This window comes from Emys orbicularis, chromosome 4 (genome assembly GCF_028017835.1).
Source record: "Emys orbicularis isolate rEmyOrb1 chromosome 4, rEmyOrb1.hap1, whole genome shotgun sequence".
In the NCBI taxonomy this organism is placed as follows: Eukaryota; Metazoa; Chordata; order Testudines; family Emydidae; genus Emys; species Emys orbicularis.
The window spans coordinates 70,217,704-70,243,524 of NC_088686.1; the positions used below are offsets into that span (position 1 = coordinate 70,217,704).

Genomic DNA, 25,821 nt, shown 5'->3' on the forward strand with positions numbered 1-25,821 from the left:
ACAAGTTATCCTCTCTGGGTCTCTGTTTATCCCTTTGGAAAATGGGGATGGTATTACTTTCCTGCCTCACTTGTGGATTGTGAGGCTTAATTCATTCATAATAAATAAATAAAATGTTTATAAATGGCTTTGAGATCTTCAGATTGAAAGTGCTTTAGAGCTCTAATATTGTTACTACTATTAAATCCCAGGCAATGTCCTGAGATCATCCTTGAGCACAGTGAATGCAATAATGTAAAACAGAAATATTTCTTCATCTTTAGATTTCCATAGAAAAATCAGAGAAATGTAGGGCTGAAAGGGATCTTGAGAGGTCATCAGGTCCAGTCTCCTGTACTGAGGCGGGACCAAGTAAACCTAGACCGGGGTCCCCAATGCGGTGCCCGCGGGCGCCATGGCGCCTGCTGGGGTGTCTAAGTGCGCCTGCGTACTGGCCGGCGGACGAGCATCTGCCGAAATGCCGCTGACAAGCAACACCTCTGGATGACGCTGCTTGTCGGCAGCATTTCGGTGGCAATGCCTATTGGCGTTGCTGCTTGTTGGCGGCATTTCGGCGGATGCTCGTCCGCCGCCACGGTCCTCCATGGCTCGTCATCTGGCGCCCGCCAGACGAAAAAGGTTGGGGACCACTGACCTAGACCATCCCTGACAGGTGTTTGTCCAGCCTGTGCTTAGAAACTTCCAGTGATGGGGATTCCACAACCTCCCTTGGAAGCCTATTCCAGAGCTTAACAACCCTTATAGTTAACAAGTTGTTCTTAATATGTAAATGTATTAAAGGTTTATTAGCGGGAGTTGGATGACAGAGTGTAGCTCACAGCATTCATATTAATTATTATTTTACCAGGTGCCTTAGCTTAAGGTGTAAGTAGACTGAATTACCCAGAGAAGCCACTAATTATCTGAAATGTACACATGCACGAGCTGAGCCATTTGCCTGCCCACGAACCCATAATCTACCAGGCTAGAATTGCCATCATACACATTGTCACCACTAACACAGGGGTGAATTTAGATGGGGATTCAGCAATGTGAGAATAAAACCTCTGATGGAAAAAAACAACCACCCCAAAACTGTAGTTACCATAAGAAATGCCACTCCATAAGAAATTAAAACTGGCACACGAGTACCTGTGTATGCCTGGCATGCAGCTGCCTGGTGCTAACTCCCAGAGTCAGGATGCTCAAACTTTTCAAGAACAAGGGTCACATTGTCCATGGAGCCAAAGGATCACAACTGACTGGACACATGCATACTTTTAAGCACCTAAAATAAATGTCCCGAACTCAACCTTAGTATTTGCTTTTATTTTCATCTCCCTTGATAGCTGAATAGAAATGGCAGATTTTTTGAATTAATCAGTCATAAAAACCTGCAACTGATCAGACCGGACCTCACCAGCAGTTACAGGAAGTGGAGACCGGGTTGCTATTTAGGATTCTGCGGCCCTTGGGCACTCCTGAATCTAAAGAGTCCCCAGTACAAAAAGCTGCTCAAGCCAACCTAAATACTCCTGCTTCTCCTTGGCCAGCTGGAGCCCCTGAGCTTCCAGGCTCTCAATCATGGCTTCTCCCAGTTGAGCATTCTTCCAGGTCCTAAAGAGAGAATGAACAGAAATAAAGAGAATTGGGAAGGAAGCAGGACTGGGAATTATTGAGTGAGGAGGGAAACTTAGGCTTAAATTGTACCTACAACTTCAAACAGAGTCCCATGCATTTGATAAATTATCTTTTTTTTTAATAAAATATTATTTCTGCTAAAATGAGTTGTAAAATTTCCTGGTATACAATCAATAGAGAGAGATTTTCCCAGGTACCTGGTAGTAGGATGTGCTCGGGGCCTGTCAAATTGATCCTGATGGATTGGTAAAACACTGATTAATAGATGAGGATGATGACCAATGGCATCGTACTTCCTGTCTAAGACCCATCCCTTCTAGCCACTTGTACCTCCTCTGGCTCCACCCCTTTCCAACGCTTTGCCCCATCACTGCCAATTTCCATTTGGGCATTAACCTGCCCCCAGCTCCTCCCCTTCTGATTTTTGTCCTCATCCCTTCTGGTATCCCATGACCAACTGGAAATCTCTTCCTGCTGGGCAATTAGCCAGTAGGATTTGATATATGTCCTGGAGCCCCTAGCCCATAGTTGTTATTAGCACTACCTCTAGAAACAACTAAACATCAAAAGAAAAGCTAAAATGTAAAGAGAGAAGGGGGGGTGTTATAACAATACTTTGCATGCAATATCTGCCAGAGGATCTCAAAGTGCTTTGCAAACATTATTAAATAAAGCCGCACTATCCTCCTGGTATGCATCACTGGCCACACTTTAAAGACACAGTAGGCTGTGGTACAGCGGTTAAGTGACAACCCCAAGGACTCATAATAAGTCAAAGGCAGAGCTCCAGCTTCTCAGTCCTCTGCTTCAACCACTAGAAAACACAGCCTTTTTTATACTTAAAATGCAGACCAGTTAATTATATGCAGATATGAATAGCATGCCACATTTAGGAATTTCTCAGTTCTTTACCATCCCTACTAACCCATTGTGACAATCGGGATCCAGACACACCAGTGGGAGAACAGGGGATCTAAACTCCAAAAATAATCAATTAAATCAACTGCTCGTATACAATATTATTGTATGATAGAAGTGTATTGAGTAAAGTATCATAAAACTGGTGACATGTTAGTCATGAATATCATTGTGTGATGCGTGTACAGATGGTGTGCAAAGAGTTATGTAAAGTGTTCTAGAAATATATTCCTACAATGTGTTCTGGGGGCAGATGTAATAAACAAGTTTGCCCCAGGCAAAGTTGCCTGTTGGCCTGTGTCTCCAGTGTAAACTGAGCAAGGTGATGCCAGAGACAATGGAAGTTCATTTGCATCTGAGTCCACAGGAAAAGCAAATTGAGAGAAGAGTGAGGAAGGCAGGATGGCATCAGCTTCCTTGTGCACAAGCAGCAGGAGAGAAAAAACTTTACCTGGGGATACACTTCAGAAGAATACATTTCAAAGGTTCACTGGACTATGAAAAGAGGAGAGAGAACCTCTTAGTGATCCCTCCCTTAAGGAACAAAGGTGACAGCACCCTCTGATTCTGTGAACATTGGAGCCTCCTGCTGGAAGTGCTGGAGATGCTGTTAGTTTGATGTAAGTGAGAAAGCTGTTTAGGCAAAGACTGTAGCTTGTTAAAGTTAAGTCTTGGAAATGAAAAAAAAAATGTGTTTTGGTTTGCTCATAACCAGACCTGTCTCTTGTTCTCTTGCTTAGTATGACTGAAATCTCTGTTCTTGATTAATAAACTTATTCTGAGTTTTACTGAAAACTATCTCAGTGCTGTTGTATTGAAATGAAGAGTGAGTCCTCAGCTAACCTAACTGTACTGTCACTTTGGGGGCAGAGAAGTTATTTTCTGTGAGTGTCCAGTGAGAGGGACTGGATGCTTCAGAGAGACATCTCTGGGGAACTTGTGTTCACTGATTGGTACCTGCAAAGCAAGGTTACACTGGCAGAGTCTTGAGGAGTTTGCTGGTGGGGCAGGTGGACCAGAGTGGCAGGGAGCTGACATACAGTTTAAGTTCCAGCAGAGCAGTAACACAATGGCTATGATGCTGGGCTCCCTGAAGAGAGTGTCAAACCCATATAAAGGATTGATGAATTTTGTTTTCTTGGGGAAAGATTAAGATTTATAAATATTGGGTGCAAATAGGACTTTCTAGATTGGGGCAGTTTTTTCCCCCCTCCCAACTATGACTAGCTGTTTGGGCACATAGTTTGTGGAAAAAATTGTTAAAAATGTAACCAAACAGCTTTCTATAGAACAACTTCAATGAAGACTATATTTTGTCTCTTACAAAGTTCAATTGATGTATTAATCCACTTTTCCCAGAGGTCGGACAGCTCATTGTCCTAACAGCAAATTAGAAAAGAATTAGTAAAAATGTATGGCTTGTCTATTATTTGCACACAATTGGATTTCTTTTAAGCTAATGTGTGTCCATGATATTTTCTAAAATGCTGAGAACTTAGAAGAAAATTAATAAAAATGAACAGTTTAAGCATCCATTTATGTGCAAAATATGTCAATGTGTGCACGTGTGACCCAAGAACACTTTAATGTTATGGAATGTCCTGCTTCTGGTCTGTGCATTCTGGTTCACCAAAGAATATCATGTGAGGTCTTAAATGAAAGCTGGGGTCACACTAGTCATTAATGTCATTGTGAAATGCATGTGCTGATACTATGTAAGGAGTTATAGATGTATACTGAAAATATGTTCTTAGATACTGTATCAAGGTGAGTCACCAGCAGAAACAGCGTTTCTGTCAGACAAGAGATGTTTATTCACCGCTCTTTCTGTCAGATGTAAATTAAGCATTGCAAGCTAACACAATGGATATCCATTTACATACAAAGTCAACAAAGGCATGGGAAGTCAACAGGGAAGGAGCATGCAGGAAAAACAAGCCACAGGTCGCTATACTGTCTCTGAGTACAGACAATGAACTTTGGGGAGTATAAATAGAAGTCAAAGACGACATCTCCTTATCCTGCACCTAGAAGTAAACAGACAACTTGTTTACAGTCATGAAAACAGGATCTCAGCCAACCTTGGTGGAAACACTGCAGAGAACCATGGGGATGAGATGAACTTCTTTAGACAGGAGGTTAACCTGTTAGTTAAGTTTAGTCTCTAGAAAGCATGTTATGATTTTGTTTTGTATCTAACCATTTGTTTCCAATATTCTTACTCACTATCATTTGAATCTTGAATCTTTGATAATAAACTTATTCTTGTTTTCACTATAGATATATCTCAGTGCTGTGGTATTGTACAAGGAGCTGATTCTGAGTTGAATCATTCAAGCTGGTGTGTACTGTTCCCTTGGGGAAAGCAGACCGGGTATTACTAGGATTGTTCAGTGGATAAGGGGCTGAACACTACAGGGGAATGCTTCAAAAGGGTTTGGGGACTGGGATGTACCAGTTGTTAACCCACAAGGCAAAGCATGGGCTGGCATAGCCCAGAGGAGATTATTTGGGTGGCTAACAGGCTGGAGAAGTCAGGGAACTGACACCAGTTAAGCACAAGCAGGTCTCCCTCACGCCAAAAGCAGGGTGGGGTAACAAGATGACTCACAGTCTTGGGTACCCAAAGAACTAAGTGTGTGTGTGTGTGCGCGCGCGCAGGGCCGGCTCCAGGCACCAGCAAACCAAGCACGTGCTTGGGGCGGCACATTTTCAGAGGCGGCATTCCAGCCAGCCTTTTTTTTTTTTTTTTGCTTGGGGCGGCAAAAGCCTAGAGCCGGCCCTGGCGACAGCAGCAGTGTGTCCTGCACGGGGGGCACCCTGGGGCCGCTGCGGTTCGCGTCGGGAAGCAGCACCCGCACCTAATGGCACTCGGGCTGGGGGCCGCCCTGCGGGGCGAATGGAGCCGCCTGCAGGTGCCGCAGGGCAGCCGCCCCTCAGTGCCGCAGCCAGGGCTGGGCGAAGCAGACCGAGCCACCCAGGGACTGCGGCAGGGCGGCCAGGAGCAGCAGCAGGGCCATAGTGGGGACCGATGCCCGGGGCGCTGCTGTGCGGGGCCCGCGTCCTGCTCTCCGGGGCTCCGCTCCCTCTGGGGCTGCCCTGCCCCGGCTTCTCAGCCCTCTGCCGGGCGGTCCCCCGGCTCTGCCCTCCCAGGTCCCAGCCGGTCCTGGAGGCGGGAGCCCTACTGCTTACCCCGACCCTGCCAGCGCCAGACCGACTGGAGGCGAGGGGGGAGCGGGCGGAGTCAGCACTGGTGGGGGGAAGCCCAGGGCTGGGGCAGCAGGAAGTGTGGGTGGGGTGGGGGGCAGAGAGCCCAGCTCTGGGGCGGCAGGGGGGGCAGGTGCGGGGGGAGCCCAGGCCTGGGGTGGGGGGCAGCCAAAAATTTTTTTGCTTGCGGCGGCAAAAAACCTAGAGCCGGCTGTGTGTGTGTGTGTGTGTGTGTGTGTGTGAGAGAGAGAGAGAGAGCATGTGAGAGATGTGCACAAGGGATGTGGGTATTTTCTAAAATGCTGAGACACTGTGTGACCTCATTGAAGTCACTGGCAAAACTCCCATTTTCTTCAATGGGGCCAGGATTTCATATATTGTTATACTAATGGCTTGAAAATGATTAAAGCATTTAGGATGTCTGTTTATTTAGGTTAACTTTTCACAAATACTGCCCTGAAATTGTCATCCCCTCACCCTGTCCCTATGATACAATCTTAAGCCCATTGAAGCTAAACTTAAAAGCAGATGGGTCTCCCATGTCTGCACAGTCTGGCTCATATTTCAGAAGTAATCAACACATTTATTTTATGTATGTTATAAACAAAAGCTGAAGTCTTATGACCAGTGGCCCAGTTGCCTTGAAAGTTCAATCAGAAACCAACTATGTATTTCTCAAAGAACTTTCCTTAGGACTTCGGGACACTAAATAATTGATATCAAAAGTTCAACTGTAGCTGGCAGACAACTGAGAACCTCTGTTGGTATTTTCAATCTGTGCTTGTGTGGGTGAGTTGTTTTCCATCAAATATTATATCAACTAGTATGAATGCATGTTTAGCTGGTTTAGGGGTTGTTTGCTTATGGATTTAGAAATTAGTTACATTAGACTATTTTCATAAGGGGAAAGAACTCCTGTGCACTTTGTGGCATTACCTTCAGTTAGACAAATGTTGGCTTTTATAGAATTTTGGCCCTGCTCCAACAAAGAACTTAACCACATGCTGAACATTAAGCACATGCTTAAGTCCATCCCTATTTAAACACATATGCAAAGCTTTGTTGAAGTTATAAACATGCTTAAGTGCTCTGCTAAATTGGGGTCTTAACCCTGTTTTTGTAAACCTATCTAAAGATACACTTTTCTTTTAAAGAGTTTCTTCTTTCCTGCTTTTCATTCTTTCTATTTATGGTGGCTATTCCTTTTCAAGAAGGCTGTGTGATAATTTGTGGCTGTAAACTTTGATTTTAAATTCTGCCACTGCACAGAGGCCCCAAATCAGGAAAGCATCCCTTTGGAGGACAACATATAAGGATGCACTTAACTGCTTTCCTGAAGCGGGGCCTAACCATGTGCCTCCTTCACTTACACTGTTTAGCCCAGCAAGCCTTAGCAAGGTAAGAGCTAGGCATTATTAGTACATTTCTTCTTGGGATAGGTAGGAGACACTATGTCATGATTACGAATTGCATTTATTTTCTAACAAAATATTACCTTGCACATCTTCTCCATTCATTATTATAATAGGGTATAATAAACAATCTGCAAACAACACTCGTATGTTTGTGACATTACATGTGTTTCCTTCCCCCAACACTCACTGTTTACTTTCAAATCAGTTATAGCAGACAGCGTACCTGCATGCTTTCCCTAACGATCGTTGGCACTGTTAGCATTAGCCTATTTCTGGAGGAGGAAATAAAATGTATAATACAGAGTATAAATTTGCTCTCGAACAATAATTACAATTATTATTACTGCAATAGCACCTAGGGGCCCTATGTGAAATCATGGTCCCATTGTGCTAGGCTCTGCACATACCTATTACACATCATACTTATTTTACTCTCAAATCGCCCATGTGAGGTATTTTAGCTACTCATCAGCCAATCATTCCAGGGTTCCAGGCTATACACTAGTTCCTATTGGCTAACAGCTTAGGCAGGGAGCAACTTCTGGATGTTCATGGGGCAAAAAAAAGAGGTGCCTGAAGGGATAGGAAAAACTACCGGAAGGGGAAAGAGACAGAGAAGACAGCAAAGATCAGAAAAGGACATTGCAGTGGTAGGGTCCAGAGTTGAAAGGAGTAGGCTTAGGAAAAGGCCAGTGGTCAAAAGGGACAGGACCCAGCTACGAAGGGGGATCATCTGAATTGGAATCACATGCGATGTTACAACCCTTACCTATCGATTAATCTCATATTTATTCATGCAAATTGATTTGATAGGTACATGCACTCCCGTCTACTGTAATGGACTAGCCCATTGTTGCTCCAAATCAGGGGCAGATTCTTTAGCTGCCCTACAGATGCCAGATGGCCACTGGTGGAACCCAGAATAGATCCATGAAAATCTGCTGCCGTCGATCAGAAAGTGAAAGGGCTACACACTAAATTGTACCAGGAATAAGTTATTCAGGGAGAGACAGCCAAAGGCACAAAGGTCAATAAAGTACCCAACGCCCACTGAAAATCAGTCGGAGTTGAGAGCCTAACCACCCTTCATGCCTTTTAAAATCTCGCCCTTATCGGTTGATCTTACGAATATTTTTGTGACTTTTCTCTATTTTCTGACCAGATCTACCTCTAACCAACCCAAGAGAACACAGCAAAAGCAGCTCCAAAAATAATATGCATCACCCTAGTATCATGGGTATATGGCCCCCACTCCCCAGACTGGTGGAGTCCTCTGAATGCCTGTGAGAGCTAGAAGATCCCTGTCCTGTTTGCACCACTTCACATTCAAAAGCTTTCAAGGCCTTACGTTCACTGAGGCTGCTGTCCTTCTGGCCACAACAGAATGGAGGGAGGCTTCCCTTTGAGAAGCCATAAACTCTAGTCCTTAATTAATCAGAGGGCTTTGGGCTTAGTCATTAAGCTAGGGAATGAGAGCTCAGGACCGGAAATCAGTTCAAACACGCCCAGGTGACAGCGCATTTTAACTGAGCCACCAGACTAACCCATCTTTCTGATATTTTAAGTGACCTATACCTCACTACATTTGCGCACTCCCCCGGCTCCAGATTTAAAGAAACAGGACACGTATTCTCACATGGTATAAACAAAGGAGTCCGGGGAGAGGATGTTACCCCACACCAGTCTCATTCTTTCATATGTTCCTTCATTATTTATTGTAACCCTTGTCTATCCGTGCTCCCTTATATTATTATTATGAAGCGAAAGGCTGCAATGATAACAAAGTATAAACCCTACAATGCAATAAGCAGCATGCTTTTCCTCTAGGAACAAAAGGGCACTAAAATGTGGTGCCTAAATGACTTGAACAGTGTCCTTTGAACTTTCCCTTTCATCACCGCTCAATTTACTGGCCAGTCTGCACTTTTTTCGCTGTTGCTCAGCTCCACTCCCGACCTTGCTAACACAAGTCACTTTATCTCCGTTCTCCTTCACACACACACACACAGTCATCAAAAGCCATTAGGTGAACGCTGGAGCCAAATCATTCCTGCAGCGGTGGTGCATGGGGAGGCAAGACAGATGCCACAAGCCTGTTTTCATCCAGCACAGCGGGTTCCCTGCTGCACACTGCTAGAAACATGCCAGCAGCCGTATCAGCTTCTACATCAAACACGAGGGGTTGGAGGAACAGAGTCGGGGCCTAGAACTTGGCTGGTTCTAGGCATGGGATGAAGCTGAAAGCACACAGGGCCTTATGCTTTTGGGAGCCCTCTCTTTGTTAGTGCCCCTCCCAGCCTGTGCCCACAGCCACCCCTACCATGTTCCCACCCCCACTCTGAAAGGTAAAGCTACCTGGCTCCGAAGCAAGAAAAGTCCCAGGGCTAAATTCAACATTGATGTAAGTGAGAGCAGCTCTATGGACTTCAATGACAATCCTCCTATTTACACTAGGGCTGAATTTGGTCCCCTCATCCTCTCCAGCAGCCAAACCCTTCCACCCCCAGGCACACTATGTAGGTCACAGAGCTCTGCCTCAGGCCTGGCGTATCTTGCACCTCGTCCTGCCAAACCCGGCTCATCTCTGGTCAGTACATACAGGGATCAAACCCCTTGCCTACACTAGCACTCCTGTTAAAGTCTCCCTCCCATTTCCCTGTCCACAGTGCTGCTCTCAAGGGGTATTAACCACTGTGTCATCTACGCCTGAGCTGAGTGGTATTAGAAAACAAGGAGATTAAAAACCCCAGTGGCCAATCGACACTAGCAACCCAGCTGTGGCTAGTACAAGGGGAGCTGCACTGGGGACAGGGCTGGGTGTGGACTGTGGAACAGAAATGATGGTGGAGAGTAGAAAAGCCAAAGAGAAACATACAAATTGGCCTCCCTTCTCGTCTTGTGCGTGAGATCTCATGGATGGTGGGCAGGACTGAGCTCAGAATGGGGTGCCGGGCTAGAGCTGAGTTGGGCACATACTCCGTGCAGCCCTGGGCGGGGTGCTTTGTAGTGTGGTCACCACTAATAAAAAGTGAGCCTTTATAGCGTTTTTCAGTTGACTGTGATATCCCCCCCCCCCACACACACACACACTTTCCTCTTCACAGAAATGAGCATTCCCCATCTGCACATGCTGATACCCAAGGATAAACTCATTTGAAGGAGAAGCCTTTTTCTAGTGGGGCTCAAAGGAATAAGTCCCATGTATAGCTCCCTGAAGAAAAGCTGCAAAGCACTCTTTCCTCTAAGCAACTTAGCTGATTACTAGGCTCCATAGGTTCTGAAAGTTCCCATGTGCTTTGGGAGAGTCCCCGTCACTCAGCTCCCTTCCTAGCTCCTGCCTTTTGATATTGCTGCTAAGACCTAAGAGGAGCATGTTGGTGTTAGAGCCAGCTGCTTACTTCCTCTGCAGGCACTTAGCAGTGAGAACATGCTAGGACTAGTGCTTGCCGAACCTTAAATCTTTCAAAGATTCCAGCCAGATAAGCAACCAAACGTCCAGATGCTTACAGCATCAGAACGCTGTAGAAGTGGGCTGGAAATCCCACGATAACAGACTCTCTCAGGGGATTTACTTTACTTCCTTATTTTCAGAGCTAAATACACCTCCCTCTGCACAGCCTGAGCCTACTGGGATCTGGGTAAAAGGATCCCAAGGTCACAGATCCATTCTACAGCTGCAATTGAAGCCTCGGGGTTGAAGTAGCCCTTGTGACACCTGTGCTCCATCTCCACGGGGTAGTTTGACTGGTACATCTACATAGTCATGATTTCACCCCTAGCTCTCCTTCATCCTGCCCCCATCTCACCCAAAAGTCCTTCTCCCTGAGGCGCAGGGAGCTTCTGTGAAACATAACCCCAGAGCAGGATCTTGCTCCCCACACACAGCAGAATTGCACTGTTTCCACGAAGTCCAAGGACTGAGGAGAAGGAGCAGGACAGCAGAGGCCATGTGGCATTTTATCACTCCCAGTCCTGACCACAGCCAGGGGTGTATTAGCAACACAGTGAAACATTAGTAGGATGGAGGATGCTTCGTTTGAACTTTGAAACGTTTTGGTGTCTGTTGGGAGCAGAAAGCGAGGAGGTAAAAAGGATTTGACTAGCCATGGAGGAGCGTCTCAGCTCTTCCACACTGTCACTCTTGTTGGGCCTTGTTCTCCTCAAATCCCCAGCACCTCCCATGATACTTCAAAGAGAAGAAAATAATGGAAATATATCCCCGGTGCTTACACTTTTCCAGACTCCTGCAACATCTCCAGCCACTGAGCCTGCTCAAATTCTGACTCTGCTGCCAGCACAATGTTACCCTGGAAAAGAAGAATCAAATGAGAGATGCTGATGTGAGCCATGCAGATGTGCCCACCATCATGCACAAACAACTCCCATCCCTATTCTGGTTCATAGAATATCAGGGTTGGAAGGGACCTCAAAAGGTCATCTAGTCCAACCCCCTGCTCAAAGCAGGACCAATCTCCAGACAGATTTTTGCCCCAGATCCCTAAATGCCCCCCCTCAAGGATTGAACTCACAACCCTGGGTTTAGGAGGCCAATGCTCAAACCACTGAGCTATCCTTCCCCCCAGTGAATTCAGGTATCTGTAATATAGGAACTGCCACCACTGCAACTGGCACTAACTAGTTTCCTCCTGTTAGCCCATTCTGATGCTTTGGTGCCATGGAGACTGTCTGGGGGGGTTGAGGCACACTGGGAGGGCAGTGGGCCATGGCGGGGAGGGTTGCAAAACAAAGGACAGTAATATCCAAGGCTGTCAGTCCAGCACCTTTCCCCAGCACCATGTTCATTGGCTTGAAAAGAGAAAAGTTCACGCACGTGGAAGTCCTCATGGGAGATCTTCATGGCAAAAGGCATGTTGGGCTCTTCTTTGGCTTCCACGATGCAGCCCGCCAGAGGTATGACGCCCTAGCGATGAACCAGAGAATTTAAATCAGTCAGTAAAACTTCATTGAGCAGCTACAAGGCATAACCATAACCAATTCACATCAGGAACTGGACACTGATACCTAGCCCCAGTTTTTGCTGCTGGCTCTTCCCCTGTGCTGGAAGCATCACGAAGGCAGTATGCTGAGGTCCTGAGAAGCAGAAGTGCCTCACATCACCCAGGGTAACTCCCTGAAGCAGACTAAAGAGAGGTGTTAACTGACATCAAGAAGAGTCTCATCCTGTCCACTTGAACTGGGAGATTGGTGGCTGGGATACATAGGCAATGGGGAACAGGAGCTGTTTTATCAGGGATGTGCAGATCTTCCCAATAGTCTAAAAGTTCTACTGGAGTGCATAACGACAAGAGCTAAAGTGAAGAGGGAGTGTCCTCATGTGTAGCCCTCCCCCCATTTCCCTACATGGTTCTGTTTCCCACGTACATAATGTGCCCACAGCTAGTGTGTCACTGCTACCCAGTGCCGGATGGAATCAGATCTGATCAAGAGCATGTGATGTTGTCCTGAAGAGGCTGGAGATCCACAGAGAATAAGAGACTGACTAATACCACTAACAGAAATACACATTCTGCTTCAGCTTGGGTGATAAAGCCCAGGAAGCTGAAAGATCCTGAGTCCTCTTCCCTATGCTGCAGGTGTATGGTTTAGTGGGCTTCTAATGGTATCCACGTATGTGACTATGGATTAATTACAAATAGTGATGACGAGTAAAGCAATAAACTCCCTGATTAGCAGGCTAGCCTCGCAGTGGTTATTCAAGTGGCTGCAGGATCGATGGTATGATTAGGAAATCGCTAAAACAAGGCAGGGTATAAATCCAGTATCATGATGTTAGATTTATACCCTGCCATGCAGCTGGTGTGGTAGTGGGGAACCTGAATTAATTTCAGTTTTCAGAAGAGGTTAATCCATGTCTCCACGCTTCTTGGAGGTTCCTCTGGATCTAATTACAAGGCTGGAGTCAGAGAACCTGCCTGTTTTGCTCTCCAGGTACCTGCAAGAGGCCAGGTGGAGTCAGAGAGGGAATAGCTGGGGGATGCTCACCTTGGGATGGATATTGAAGTACTTATTGCTTTCAAAGCTCTTCTTTTCACTCTCAGAATAGTAAAGCAGAAAACTCTCCTTGATGATGAAGAACCTGAAAGGGGGAAGAGAAGGAAAGCAATAAACTCCTACTAATATTTATCCTTTAAAAAGCACTTACTTCATCAGAGCACTGAATGAACATTTACCTAATAACTGAACCTAATTTACCCTACAACAGCTCTCTGAGCTGGGAGGTTTTATTATTCCCATTCTGTACATGGAAAAACCTAGGCAAAGAGAGGTTAAGTGACTTGCTCCAGGTCACTAGGCGACTCAAACTTATGCTTGGCATAAGTGGGTGGACCACTGTCACAGACAATAGAGTTGTAGTAGCATATGCCAGTGGTGAAGCTGGCCCAGTGAATCAGCGTCAGAGCTGGGATTAGAACTTCAAAATTCCTTGTGCCCTGTCCTGTGCTCACTCCACTAAAGAATGGAAGACAGTTTCCAGGAAAACAAAGATCCCGGCAAAGTTGTCATTCTTTGTCATCTGGAAATACAAAGGAAATAAAATTCTCTGAAATATGTATCACATTAACTCTTTCTTGCCCTGTTTGGTTAGGTTTAGCTATACCCAGATGAACATGGTATGATAGGTGCAAAACATCATAGCTTCTGTAAAGGAAAAATCAGGCCTCCCTGATCTATTAGAATTCTTTGAGCATTGCCTCAAAATTGTGAATGAAGGTGCGCCAGTTGTAATTTTTTTAGACTTTCAAAATGCTGTTGACAAAAGCCTCCCTCTATTTAGGAATCCATGAGTTAAGAGATAAGGTACTGGCTAAGAAACAAAACACAAAGAGCAGGGTTAAATGGTCAATTTTCAACATGGTAAAACACGGGCCCAACATTTCATACCGGGGGAGAAATTATGATGATTTATACCAGCTGAGGATCTGGTCTTAGGACTGGTGTTCTGCAGTACATTTATCAATAAGCTGCAAAAAAGGGGTGAACAGTGAAGTGGCAAAAATTGCAACACAACATTATATAGATTAGTCAAATCTAGAAAAAACTGTGAGGAATTTCCAAGGGACCCGCCAAAGTTAAGTGAAAAGACAACATGATAGCAGATGGAATCCAGTGTTGAAAAACATGGTAAGCAATACTCATTGTAAGGAATAATTAATTTCCATATGAGCAGTTCAAATTTAAATGTAACTACTTAGGAAAGAGACCGGTAGAGGTGGTTGGGAGGGGAGGGGAGAAGTGTCACTGTGGATGGCTCAATAAAACCCTCTGATCAATGTGACGCAACAGTCAGAACACAGCAATAGCAAAATCCCTAGTGGACTTAATGGCAGCGCTAGCATTTTTCCTTTTGGGGGGGGGGAAATCCCCTCTGACTGGGTATTTTTTGTTTGTTTTATTCGGTGGGTTAGTTGATTTGTTTGTTACAGGGCTTTATTTATGTTTAAATGTATTTTATTTCCTTTTAGCATTTCTGTTAACATACATAAAGAATGAGATAGAAAATAATGCTGAAAGTATCAGAAGGCCCTTTTATAAAGCAATGGTACTCTCTCTGGTACACTGAGTTCTCTTCTAGCTCACATAGGACATAGCAGAAATAGAAGGGGTCCAGTGATGAAATACATGGAAAGACTGCCATACAAAGAGCAGATTTAGTGGGGACATGACAGAGGTTTAACAAATAATTAGTGGCACAAAGAAGGTAAGCCTTTCCTTATACAAGAACCAGAGGATCCTTGATGAAAATGAAAGGCAACAAATTTAAAAATGAGAAGAGGAAGTACATTTTTACACAACACAAAACACATCTATGGAAGTCACTATCCCAAGGTCTGGAGGCCAAGAGCTTAGTAAAATTCAAAAAAGAATTAGGATAAAAAGAATGAGAAGCACTATAACCCCTCATGTGTCAGGGCATAAACCACCCACTAACCGAGCGGGGTCAGGAAGAAACTGTGGGCAGGCTAATCCCATAATTATTTTTATAAATAATAATGTTTATTATAGTAGTGCCTAAGAGCCATCGGGCCCCATTGTGGTAGGCGCTGTACAGACAGAGAGCAACAGACAGTCCCTGCCCTGAAGAGCTTACAATCTAAATAGTCAAGACAGACACAGGATGGAGGAAGGGGCAGGACACAAACAGAGCGAATAATGTGATGGCAGCAAATGGCATGTTAGTGCCAGGACTGATTTTATTGGGAGGGGTGCATTAGAAAGGGATCAGCTAAATGGAAAAAAAGAGAAGGGAAGGGTAGGGGTGAGAGGAATGAGACAGGGAAGGAGAAGGTGAGAGGGGCAGGTGTGGAGTGAAGCTGAGGGTGAAGAGACTGAGGGGTGGGGGGAGGGTTGGAGCAAACAGCCAATCAGCACAGGGACAGAGAAAGCCCCGTCAACACCATAGAAAGTTCTCTGAATGTCCGGAGGTCCCTGCTTTGGCCTCTTCTGCCCCTGCCAGCTGGAGTCAGGCTGGATTCTCTCTGCGGTTTTTCCCAAAAGACACATGGGGGAGGCACGCCCTGGCCACTACTGCCCTCACACTGTGTGGGGGGGTCTTCCCTACACGGTTCTGTGCTAGGGGAAGGCGTGGACCCTGCTGGGCCCCATTTTACCCCCTCCCTCTAGTGTACAGAGGAGAGGAGCCCGAGCGTCATAGGCCTCTTAAATAAATAATAATAATAATTAATAACTGCATTCTTTGCACAATTCTTGCACCTTCCTCTGAAGCATCGGGTGCTGGACACTGTTTGAGACCAGATACTAGGCTAGATGGACAATGACTCTGATCCAGAATGGCAGCTCCTATTTAACACACTGTGCCCACCACTGCAATGCGGACGTCTATCAGGTGGAACTAAGCAGCCGTGTCCTAGTACAGGAGAGCCCAGCAACACAATGCAGCAGTTTAAGACACCAAGTGAACAATAATCTCCTGCCCCACTGAAATTGACGCGAGAATTTTGAATTAGGCGGAGTGTAATTATCCAGCTTGGAATTTGGTCAGCGCTTCATCTTCTGAAAAGTGCCATGAGAGCTTTAACAATGGCCAGTGGGTCAGTGCCCTGGCTTTACACCCAAAAGTTCCGTGAACATAACAAACAGTTTGAGAGGCTTGCAAACCCTCAGACTCCAGCCCGCCCTGCCCAGGAGTATATTTTGGACTGTGTGCATGTCCAGCGTCAGGCAAGGTGAAGGCAGTTTGCTGCGTCAGCAGAGCAGAGCTCTTTTGATTCACATCCCCAGAGCCTCAGGCCTGGCTGGCTGCTCTGCTTTCTGTTCCCCACACAAGCACCGGCTCCTGCACTCAGTCCAGCCGTGTCTCTCTAGATCTAAGAGCACCACTCAGGGTAAAGTCACGGCTTATTGATCATAGGGTCAAAGAAGGGTCATAGGTCATGGTAGCTCCCTCTACAACAAATCATTTGAACAGAAACTGTTGACCACTGCTTCATTGTCATGCACCTGTTCCCCTCCCAGCAGTTACTAATTTCTCAATTTACTTCTCAGAGGAGCCTTAGCAACACCTTTCCTCCAGCTGGTAAAGCGATGGCTGGCCTCATCTGTAGCCACTGTCAATGCTTTGTTGTACACTAGCTAACAGATGGTGATGTATGAGCAGAGCAGTTAGCACACAGCACCTCGGTGCTGACCTCTGAACTGTTTTCTAAAGTTGCTCATTTAATATCTTTGCTGCTCTTCTTACTGAAACTCAGGTTCTTCTCTCTCGTGCTTGGAGCGCAAGCATTTAATAGGCTACATGCAAATTAGAATTAGGAAAAACAAGGGCCTTCATTGATTGAGATTAAATTAAACTGCACAAGAAGTGGAGCGAGTAAAAAACATCTTGAAACTGGAAAATCTCAGTCCTGAGGCCAGTGAGAAATGACAAGGGGCTAAATATTTTCTCTTCCCTCAGTGTTTCTAAAGATCTCAGGCTTATCCTGGTAATGATTATTATTGTGTTATAGTTGTGCCCAAGATGTGCTAAGTGCTGGACTGCCCAGCTGACTCACCGCACTTTTGGTGGATCTTGACAACACCCTCGCAGGTGTCTCTAGAAACCTCAGGTGTATCCCATGAGTTACCTGCTGACCCATGTCAGGGACCAGGGTTTACACTAATGCCTAGGGACAGCATGGAGACCCAGAGAAGGGAGGGGCTGAGACATCCCCATGCCTCTAGCACTTTGCCATTACTGTTTCAAAAAGATCAAAGCCCATTTATCAAAGCTGAACATGGCTCTGTGTGACCCCTCCTGATGCAGTGGTTCCATTTAGGTTTCACCTCTGGGTGACGGGATTTTCCAATACATTTACACTAATGGAAAATGCATCAGCATTTACTGCTGCAGCAGCTCCAGACCTGCTGGCACCCAGGGATTCATTCTACCTCGCTAACTCTAAAGTGCCCTGTCGTGGTGCCCAGGCAAGACATCAGAAATATCCATACCGGCTGACTAGCTAGTTTTGATCCCGAAGCTCTTTGCCCCAGTCCTTTGTTCCCCTCCACTGCATGCCAGCATCCTGGCTATTTGTTTGTTTCATCCACCTGTTACCCTTGATCATTAACCCAGACTGTAAGCGCTTTAGGTCAGGGGCTGCTGTCTTTTTATTACACATTTCGACAGTGTCTATCACTGAGGCCTCGATGCCTGATTTGGAGCTTGCACCACTTCTGCAACAAATTAAAAAATATATATTTTTAAAGAGATCTTCTCCGGCAGGGCTTGCAACTCAAACATTGCAGCACTCTGCTAGCACATGGAAATCAGAACGTGAAACTGACTAGCCACAAATACAAAATGGAGTGGTCTATTGTGCTGAGAAAAATGCAAGCAGCAAACAGTGTAAATGGTGAAAAGTACATTAATTTTTTTAAAATTATTTCAGTTTCAACATCAGGTGTTATTTGCCACACAAGTAAGGACATTTTATTGTTAAGTATGTGCAATTCATAAGTCAGCAGAGCCCCCCCCCCCCTTTAAATCCAAGCTGTATAGTGCAGTATTCTGTTTTTGGCTGCTTAGTGCTCCCAATAATCCCTATGATTTAGTTTTTGCTCTGAGAAAACAGAGTTGAGTTCTGAGCAGTGCTGTGCTTCTGGGGGATTAAAGTCCTGACCTCCGAGAGGTTGGCAGAATCCTGGGGGATTTGGAATTATAAATAAATGAAATAGAATTCAATGACAAATAATACAACAATGCATGTGAATAATAATAAAGGAAAAGAAAACCATTTCAAACCTGGGTTATTGATGGGCACCTCTTCACATGTTACACGCATATCTCATGGTCTCTCCCTACAAGGGAGGCTATCGTCAGTAAGATTGCCACTTTATAATCATTGGCCTCTAGGACAAAGTCATGACATCACTATGTAAGGACCCTGAGAGACCCTGAAGGGGGGATGACTAAGGCAGTGTGAAGAGGGGAGCGAAAGACCCAGAGAAGCATGGGGGCTGTGAGACACAGACACAGCAGAGAGCTGAGAGACACAGAATGAGCGTAGGAAGTAGGTAGGGGCATCTTGGGGAATGGGGGGAAGCAGGGGTGGTGGGGAGACAGGACAAGATTGTGGGAGGAGCAGGAAGGGAGACAAACAGACTGGCAGGAGAATGAAAGTGAAGGTAAGGGCAGGGCCGTAGCAACAAAGAACGTGGCCCCCTCCGAACGGTGGCCCCCTCCGAACATATGTCCGGGCGGGGCCCCTTACAATGCAGAAACTGGAATGCGGTATTTATTTTGCCACTTTTAGGGGCCCCCTTCCTTGCGGGGCCCCCTCCAGTCGGAGGGCGCTCGCTACGCCTCTGGGTAAGGGACAAGAGAGAAGAGCATGGAACTTCCCATCCCCCAAATGTGACACTGCCATTGGGCCCCTCCAGCCATTTGCCTGCAGAACCTCTCTTTTAAATCCACCCCTGTAGGTTATGGCTGATAGGTCCCTAAAATCATCTCTCCAGCATTAGGCCCATATCACAAATGTCAGAAACAATTGGCTAGATTTCTCCCTAGTATGACTTTACTGAATTCACTTGCATTACACCAGGGTTGAATTAGGCTCAGCGAGTCAGATTCCCCTTGCACATCACTGAAAGAATTTGACCCAGCTGTTTTATGTCACTTGGAAGCCGCATGCCCAGCTCTCAGATTGGTTCCAGCTGCCATATTTGTTTCTAGCTCCAGCCAATCTCAAGGTAACGGCTGCTGAAATCATGTTGCAATTAAAGTAGGGATGGAGAAGAAATGATAGTAACTAGAGTTATGGGACTCAGGTGAAGGTCAGAGGCATTGTGCTCTTCTAGGGCAAAGCTACATCCCATTGGGAAGCTGAAATCCCTGATCTCCGGTGACAAAGTGTCTTTTTTCTAGCACTGATGGCTAATGAGGTTGGTTAGTTAATGTCTGCAAAGTGTTTTGAGGAGATAACGGGCCACACACTAAGTATCAGGAGCATCAGACTTTAAAACAGTCACTGGGGCTTTAGTTTAGCAGTGCTTTTTTGGCACTGGTCCAGGATTAAATATAGCAAGTCCCGGATGCTGGACCAGTATAATTTGCATTTCTTTAGGATATCCCAGGAACACTTGGACAGTGGCGGCCTGAAAAACAAGTTAACTCGGAGGCGGCAGCACCTGTCATTTCTTCTGCCCCTCGGGATAGTTCGGCTTTGCTTGTCTGTCTTATATTCTAGTGAGTTCCGGCTGGAGAAGGGTACCTCAGTGAAGGCCATGTGATGGGGAACGGGTGTACAGATCGCCTAAATAACACACCGGGAGGTGGGGGCTTTTGCCTAACATTTTTTTCTCTCCCTCCAGGGCGGGGAGCCAGCTGTAGCAGCCAGCTGTAGCAGTCTGAAGACTGATGGCTTCTGTTTATCCACAGAGCAGCTACAGGAACAGCAGCAACTTCTCAACCCCGCTTCAGCTCAAACCTGACTCCTGAGCTGGAGGGACCACATCCAATGAGGAGAGGGGAGTTCACTCTCCAAGGCCCATTAACGACCTTGACCTCTGCTGAAATGGCCAACACGGTGCCAGTCAGTGGTGGTGGGTTTTGGATGCGGAGCTCACATTTGTCCATTGGGAGTTGGATTGAGACCCTCCTCTCTCAATTTTGTTCCTGGTAGGTCACCAAACAGCTGCGAGAGGGTAACAGCTTGCAGGCCCTGCCAGCTTAGGCCTCGATCCTGCAATAGTTAGAGCACAGTGGGCTGCTGCCCCTACACAGAGCCCCAACTCTTGCAATGGGCTCCACATGGACACAGCAGGCTGCCCACGTGCTACCACCTGCAGGATCAGAGCCCTAGGCAGGAGTCAGACAGGCAACTTAAGGTGGGAAAGCCTCTGTATCACTTCTAATCCCTTCAGTCCCCTGTGAATAAATATTCACAAACTGCCACTGTTTTTTCTGAGCTGCCAGTACGTGTAGTGGCCATCCTGCTGGAAAGCCAGGTCATGTGCAACCTCAGCAGTATTAGCTCCCTAGGGCAATCAAGACTTGGTACTCCCTCCTAATTGCTTCATGTGCATTAGCCTGGGACCCTGCCTGCCTCTTTCCTGGGTCTGCTCAGCCACCTTCAGCAGACAGGATCGATTTACTTGTTGGAGGTATTGGAGGCCTGGCGTCCTGGGAAGGGTCTGGTTGCTCAGCAGGTGGTAGCAGATGATCAGGCTGCTGGGAGCATACAGGTAACGCTGGAGATGGGGATGAAAAGGACACGTTCCTGCCCTGCTCTCCTATTGATGGGCCCCTCAATGCAGTGATAGGTCTTGTGCATTTCACTCTGGCTCCACTCCCACCATCGGCATTAGTGTTGTAGTGTCCGTGGCATGGAAAGGGGTTGAGCTGCTAGTTGGGGATCATGGGAGGAATAAGCAGCTGCAGGGAGAAGAGGGGGAATCACAAGTCAGGCAGCAGAAATTTCTTTCCAAAGTTGCTCCGTAGCACAGCAGTCACCCAATTTGGACTTGACCGGTCAAAAGCACCAGCAGTGTCCAGTCAGGGAACCAAGGCTCTGCTTCTCCCTTGGGGGGCTGCTGGCAAGGGAGCTCTTTTCCACTGAAAGACGTTGCATTGCCTGGGGCATTAATCTCTCCTTCTCCTCCTGGCTGGAGAGGATGCTGCTAATATCACTTCAGATTATTGCTTATACGAAGCACAGCACACAGATGTCACAATAATGACAGATGAACTCAGGCTGTCAGCCTTGTTCCAGTACCAGACCTCCCCCAGCCACTCTGGATCAGTAACAGAGACAAGCAACCAAATGAAATAACTTGGGCTTTGCCACAGTATATGTGGAGAGGTTGGTAGATTGAGACAGCCCTTATCTCTGCTGTTTCTCCCTATAGCCCTCTGATCTCTGCAGGAGTCTTCACCTGATTCTCCACTGACTTGTACCCTGGGCAGTTATTTACACCTGTGCAAAGTGCTACTGTTCTGATCTTGTGTAAATGACTACATCGGGGCAAAGCAGTGGAGAATCAGGTCCGTTCTCGCTCATCTGTACACAAAGGGCCAAATCCAGGAGTCTTTATACAGGCAAAGCTCCCATTGACTTCAGCAGGAGTTTAGCCTAAGCCAGCACTGCAGATTTGATCCACATGCCCCCAGCTCATTCAGTCACAAGCACTTAGTTTGATGGAGCCGGGTATTGTCAATGAAGATTCTTCAGGGGGTCAGAAGCTGAATTCCTCCTTATACTGGTAGATGGATTAATTACCATTGATCTGTGTTTGCTCCATTCCAACCCCTGGCTTTGATAGTCCCAGGGCAGGAAAGAGCATTGGTGGAGAGGGCAGTGTGGAGTATGTACATATGGAGAGTGACGGGAGTGCTGCATAATAAAATGCTAACTAAGGCGACTCATCTAGGAAAACTGGTTTCTCCAGCTGGCCTGCATCCAACATTTGCTGACACTCTGCTCCAAATGACAGATGCTCTGACCACCAAGGTCTCCCCCTACTTGCTTTTTAACCCTGCTCTCCCCTCCACCCAAATTGGCTCTATGGTATCTGGCTATAACTGCACAGGGTCTAGATGAGGTGGAAGGTGGCTATTATCATCAGCGTTCCAACATAAAATGTGTTAATTATTAACCCCAAGTCCTCTTGCACGCTGCAGCCAGTTAGACCTACTTTCTTTGGCAAAGTCCCTGGGCTCTGCAGCTCTCTGGTGCAGCAGGCTGGGAGCTCTGAGGCATCTTCATTTACATTTAAAATTGAAGTTTTTAATTAAATATGAAAAATTAATAATAAAATCAGGTCTCTATCCCTTCAGTTTATTTTAATAGTAAATTCTCCTCCGGGAGAGGGTTGTTTGTGACAGGATAAGGGAAATAGTTAACCATGTAGAAACCGTATTGCCGAGTTTTACAGTTAATAACCCATTGAGATGCCTGGGGCAGTTCACGCCTCTCCAAACTATTATTTCAGGCAGTCTGCAAACTCAGGAAGAAAACACTGCTACAGTCTACATATCCTGTTCTCAAGATTATTTTCACAACCACGAGGACCAGAATTTTAAAAAAATGAAATCTTGGATGCTTGAACACATTTCTGTGGCAAAAAGGTGAACTGTGTGTCAAATTCCATGTGTGGAATCACCAAATAGGAACCCCATCAGTCCTCACCCATTATAGGATCATAGTAACCAGACATGAGATCCCATTAGACCAGTGATTCTCAAAGTGTGGTCCATAAAAGGCTGGTGATCTGCAAAATATTTCCACGTGGCCCACACAGCTGATTCTGCAACAAAGATGGAATCTGTGTTGGTCTTCAAGCAGTGACAATTCCTGCTAGATGCAACTCTTCTAACAAACCTCCAGAGACTGTTTAGACCAACTAGACGCCAAACAAAATTAATTCTTCTTTGCATCCTGTGTGGCAGCTTCATGGCTCCCTTAATCAACTGTTTCTTTGTTGTAAATTCAACCATGATCCAAAGTGAGAGGTAGCAAACCACTGAGAAGGACAGAGCCAAAAAGCATCTGTTGTCTGGGAAGACTGGGGCATTGAGGACTGCTGGAAAGAGGGTAAAGCCCTTTATGTATGGAGAGTAGATAACCATACAGAGGTACAAGGTGGAGATAGGTAACTGTGCCCCTGCACTCATTGCATTGCATTTATCCTAACTCCTTGCCACTGGGGTATTACATTTTCCTGTAGGAAGGTGTGGCATTGGGGTTGGAAAAGGAGATGGTTCATGAGAAGGTCCTTCTGAAGGAGTGGTCCACAACATGAAGGAGTTTATTACCACTGTAATAATGAGGGGCCTGATCCTGTCAGGTGCTGAGTGCCACCAACTCCACCTAAACTTCAAAGGGAAGTCAGGACACTCAGGGTCTTGTGGGACTGGGCTTGATATCATCAAGTCCATCCCCATACATGGATATGACTGACCCTTGATCCTGCACGGAGCTCTGTGCAGGTGGAGCCCTGCAGCCCCACAGAGCCCCACTGAAGTCAACAGGACATGGGGCAGAAGCAGGACTTTAGATAGTCCCCTTCAAACATACCAGCTCAGCACCGGATCCACATACACACTCCACTCCAGTGGCAGCAAAGGGGACTCAGGAGATCTGGGCTGTTCCTTACGCTGCAATATAATTTCCTGGTTGACCTTGGTCAAGTCACTTCGCCTTTTGGTTTCTCAGCTCCTGGTCTACAATATAGGCTTGATGAGAATATTCCCCTGCCTCACAGAGGGGGTTGCAAGGATGAATCAAATGTGAGTGAGGCACTCAGCCATCGTGGTGATAAGTGCTGTAAAAATGCTGGCTGCCGCTGTTTAACCCGAGCAGCTAGTCAAAGGTTGGGGCCCGGTGGGTGTTCCAGTTGGAGCAGTTGGTGGCAGTCAGGTATTTCTCTGTACATTCTTTGTAAATCAAATTGCACCAAAGTCCTGTGTCTCTGAACTCCAAAGGAATCAAATAGTGGGAAACAGCTCCTTTTGCTCACAGCACCAAGAACACTGTTTTCAGCCTGCAACCTGACCCAAAAACCTCTCCCCAGGTTTCTTCCAGAGTCAGCCACATGCTTTAAGCTGCTCCTTCAGGCTGCCTCTGCATCTATTCTTGTCTAACCTCAGTGTCCGTGAGATCTCTCTTCCCCACCTACCCACAGCCCTACTGAAAATAATATTCAGCCCATAGCTCCGGGGCAGGTGCACACACAGCTATTGTCTAAGGCTATGTCTACACTAGCACTTTTGTCGGTGTAACTTCTGTTGCTCGGGGGTGTAAAACACCACCCCTCTGAGAGAGATTCTCCCGCCGACATAGCTACCGCCATTCACTGGGGTGGTTTAATGATGCCGGCAGGAGAGCTCTCTCCCGTCAGCACAGAGCGGCTACACGGGAGACCTTACAGCGGTGCAGCTGCAGCAGTAGAGCGGTGCTGCTGTAAGGTCTCTAGTGTAGACATGGCCTTACGTGGGGCTTATGCTTACAATGGATGCTAAGTGAAGGGTGAGTTCACACCTACCGATCTCAATCAGGTTTTAACTCAGTCCCCGAGAAAGGCTATGGGGATGCTACAAATTACTTCAGCATGACCTATGTTGCTCAGGAGTGTGAATAATCCACACCCCTGTGTGATGTAAATCATACCGACCTAAGCCCGTGTGTAGACAGTGCTATGTCGGTGGGAGAGCTCTCATGGAGGTGGAGTTATATTGAGCCAATGGGAAAGCTCTCTCGTGTCAGCTTAGAGCATCTTCACCAGAAGTGCTACAAAGAGGCAACTGCGCCGCTGTAAGTGGTGTCGTGTAGACATAGCCAAAGTTTCACCCAGCTCATAACAAGCTGATCAGTAAAATGTTGTTGCCCATGTCTGGAGTGACCTGCCTGATCAAGTAGCCTGTAGACATCCCTGAGTCCCTCCTCTAAATACCTTTCTTGCCAGTCTCTCCAGCAATGACCTTAGCACAACCCTATAAGCAGGAACCAACACGTGAAGCATGCCGCTCTAGCAGGTGCACACCTTTAGCTGTGTAAACCTTCTTCCCTAATCTCCTGATCTGGTTTGTCCCTGCATCACATGATGTCATACTTCACTTAGGTTGTAAGCACCTCAGGGCGGGGAATGGGCCTTCATGTTCTATGCAAGGTGCAATGCACACCAGTGCTGTGTATAAATGCTAACTAGACAAATAATAGTAATAAACAAACAATAATAATAGGATTTCATAACAACAAAGGCTTTGCCATAATCAGCAGACCACTAGTGCATCAAGTCACCTGTCTCCAGCAATTGGCCAATAATATCCATTCATTTAAATTAAGATGAAAAACACCAGGTCCCCCTACCCTCTGAACTAACATACCTGACCAACCATGTTTTGCTATACTGGGGGTGGGTGAATTATTTCTTGAGCCTCACCATGATCAGTTTACACAAGCCTGCGAGAGATCTGATTTCACAGCAAAATCCTTCTGTGCATGAGAAAGTAATGCTAGTTCTACCGAGAACTTCAAGAGCTAGCATCTTTAGGCAGAAACGGGTGACACAGCATCTTAAAATCCAACCCTCTGCAAATCCTGACGTGTGACATGTTAAAAGCCCTGGGAGCTCTGCAAAGAGTTGCCATCTGTAATGTGCACTGATGCAAACGCACATCCAAACTGAGAGGCTTGCAGGAGGG

At 46.3% G+C, this 25,821-nt stretch overlaps 1 protein-coding gene across 1 annotated transcript in view; it reads right to left on the bottom strand.

The window, feature by feature from the left end:
- The window catches only part of PLEKHD1 (pleckstrin homology and coiled-coil domain containing D1), a 44,062-nt gene that overhangs the window by 15,262 nt on the left and 2,979 nt on the right, over nucleotides 1-25,821 (bottom strand). Inside the window, exons 2-5 of the mRNA XM_065404298.1 lie at nucleotides 13,164-13,257; nucleotides 11,992-12,081; nucleotides 11,391-11,467; nucleotides 1,505-1,596 (exon numbers count right to left, since the gene is read on the bottom strand). Of these exons, the coding sequence (XP_065260370.1) occupies nucleotides 1,505-1,596; nucleotides 11,391-11,467; nucleotides 11,992-12,081; nucleotides 13,164-13,257 (353 nt within the window). The remainder of the gene's footprint in view (nucleotides 1-1,504; nucleotides 1,597-11,390; nucleotides 11,468-11,991; nucleotides 12,082-13,163; nucleotides 13,258-25,821) is intronic.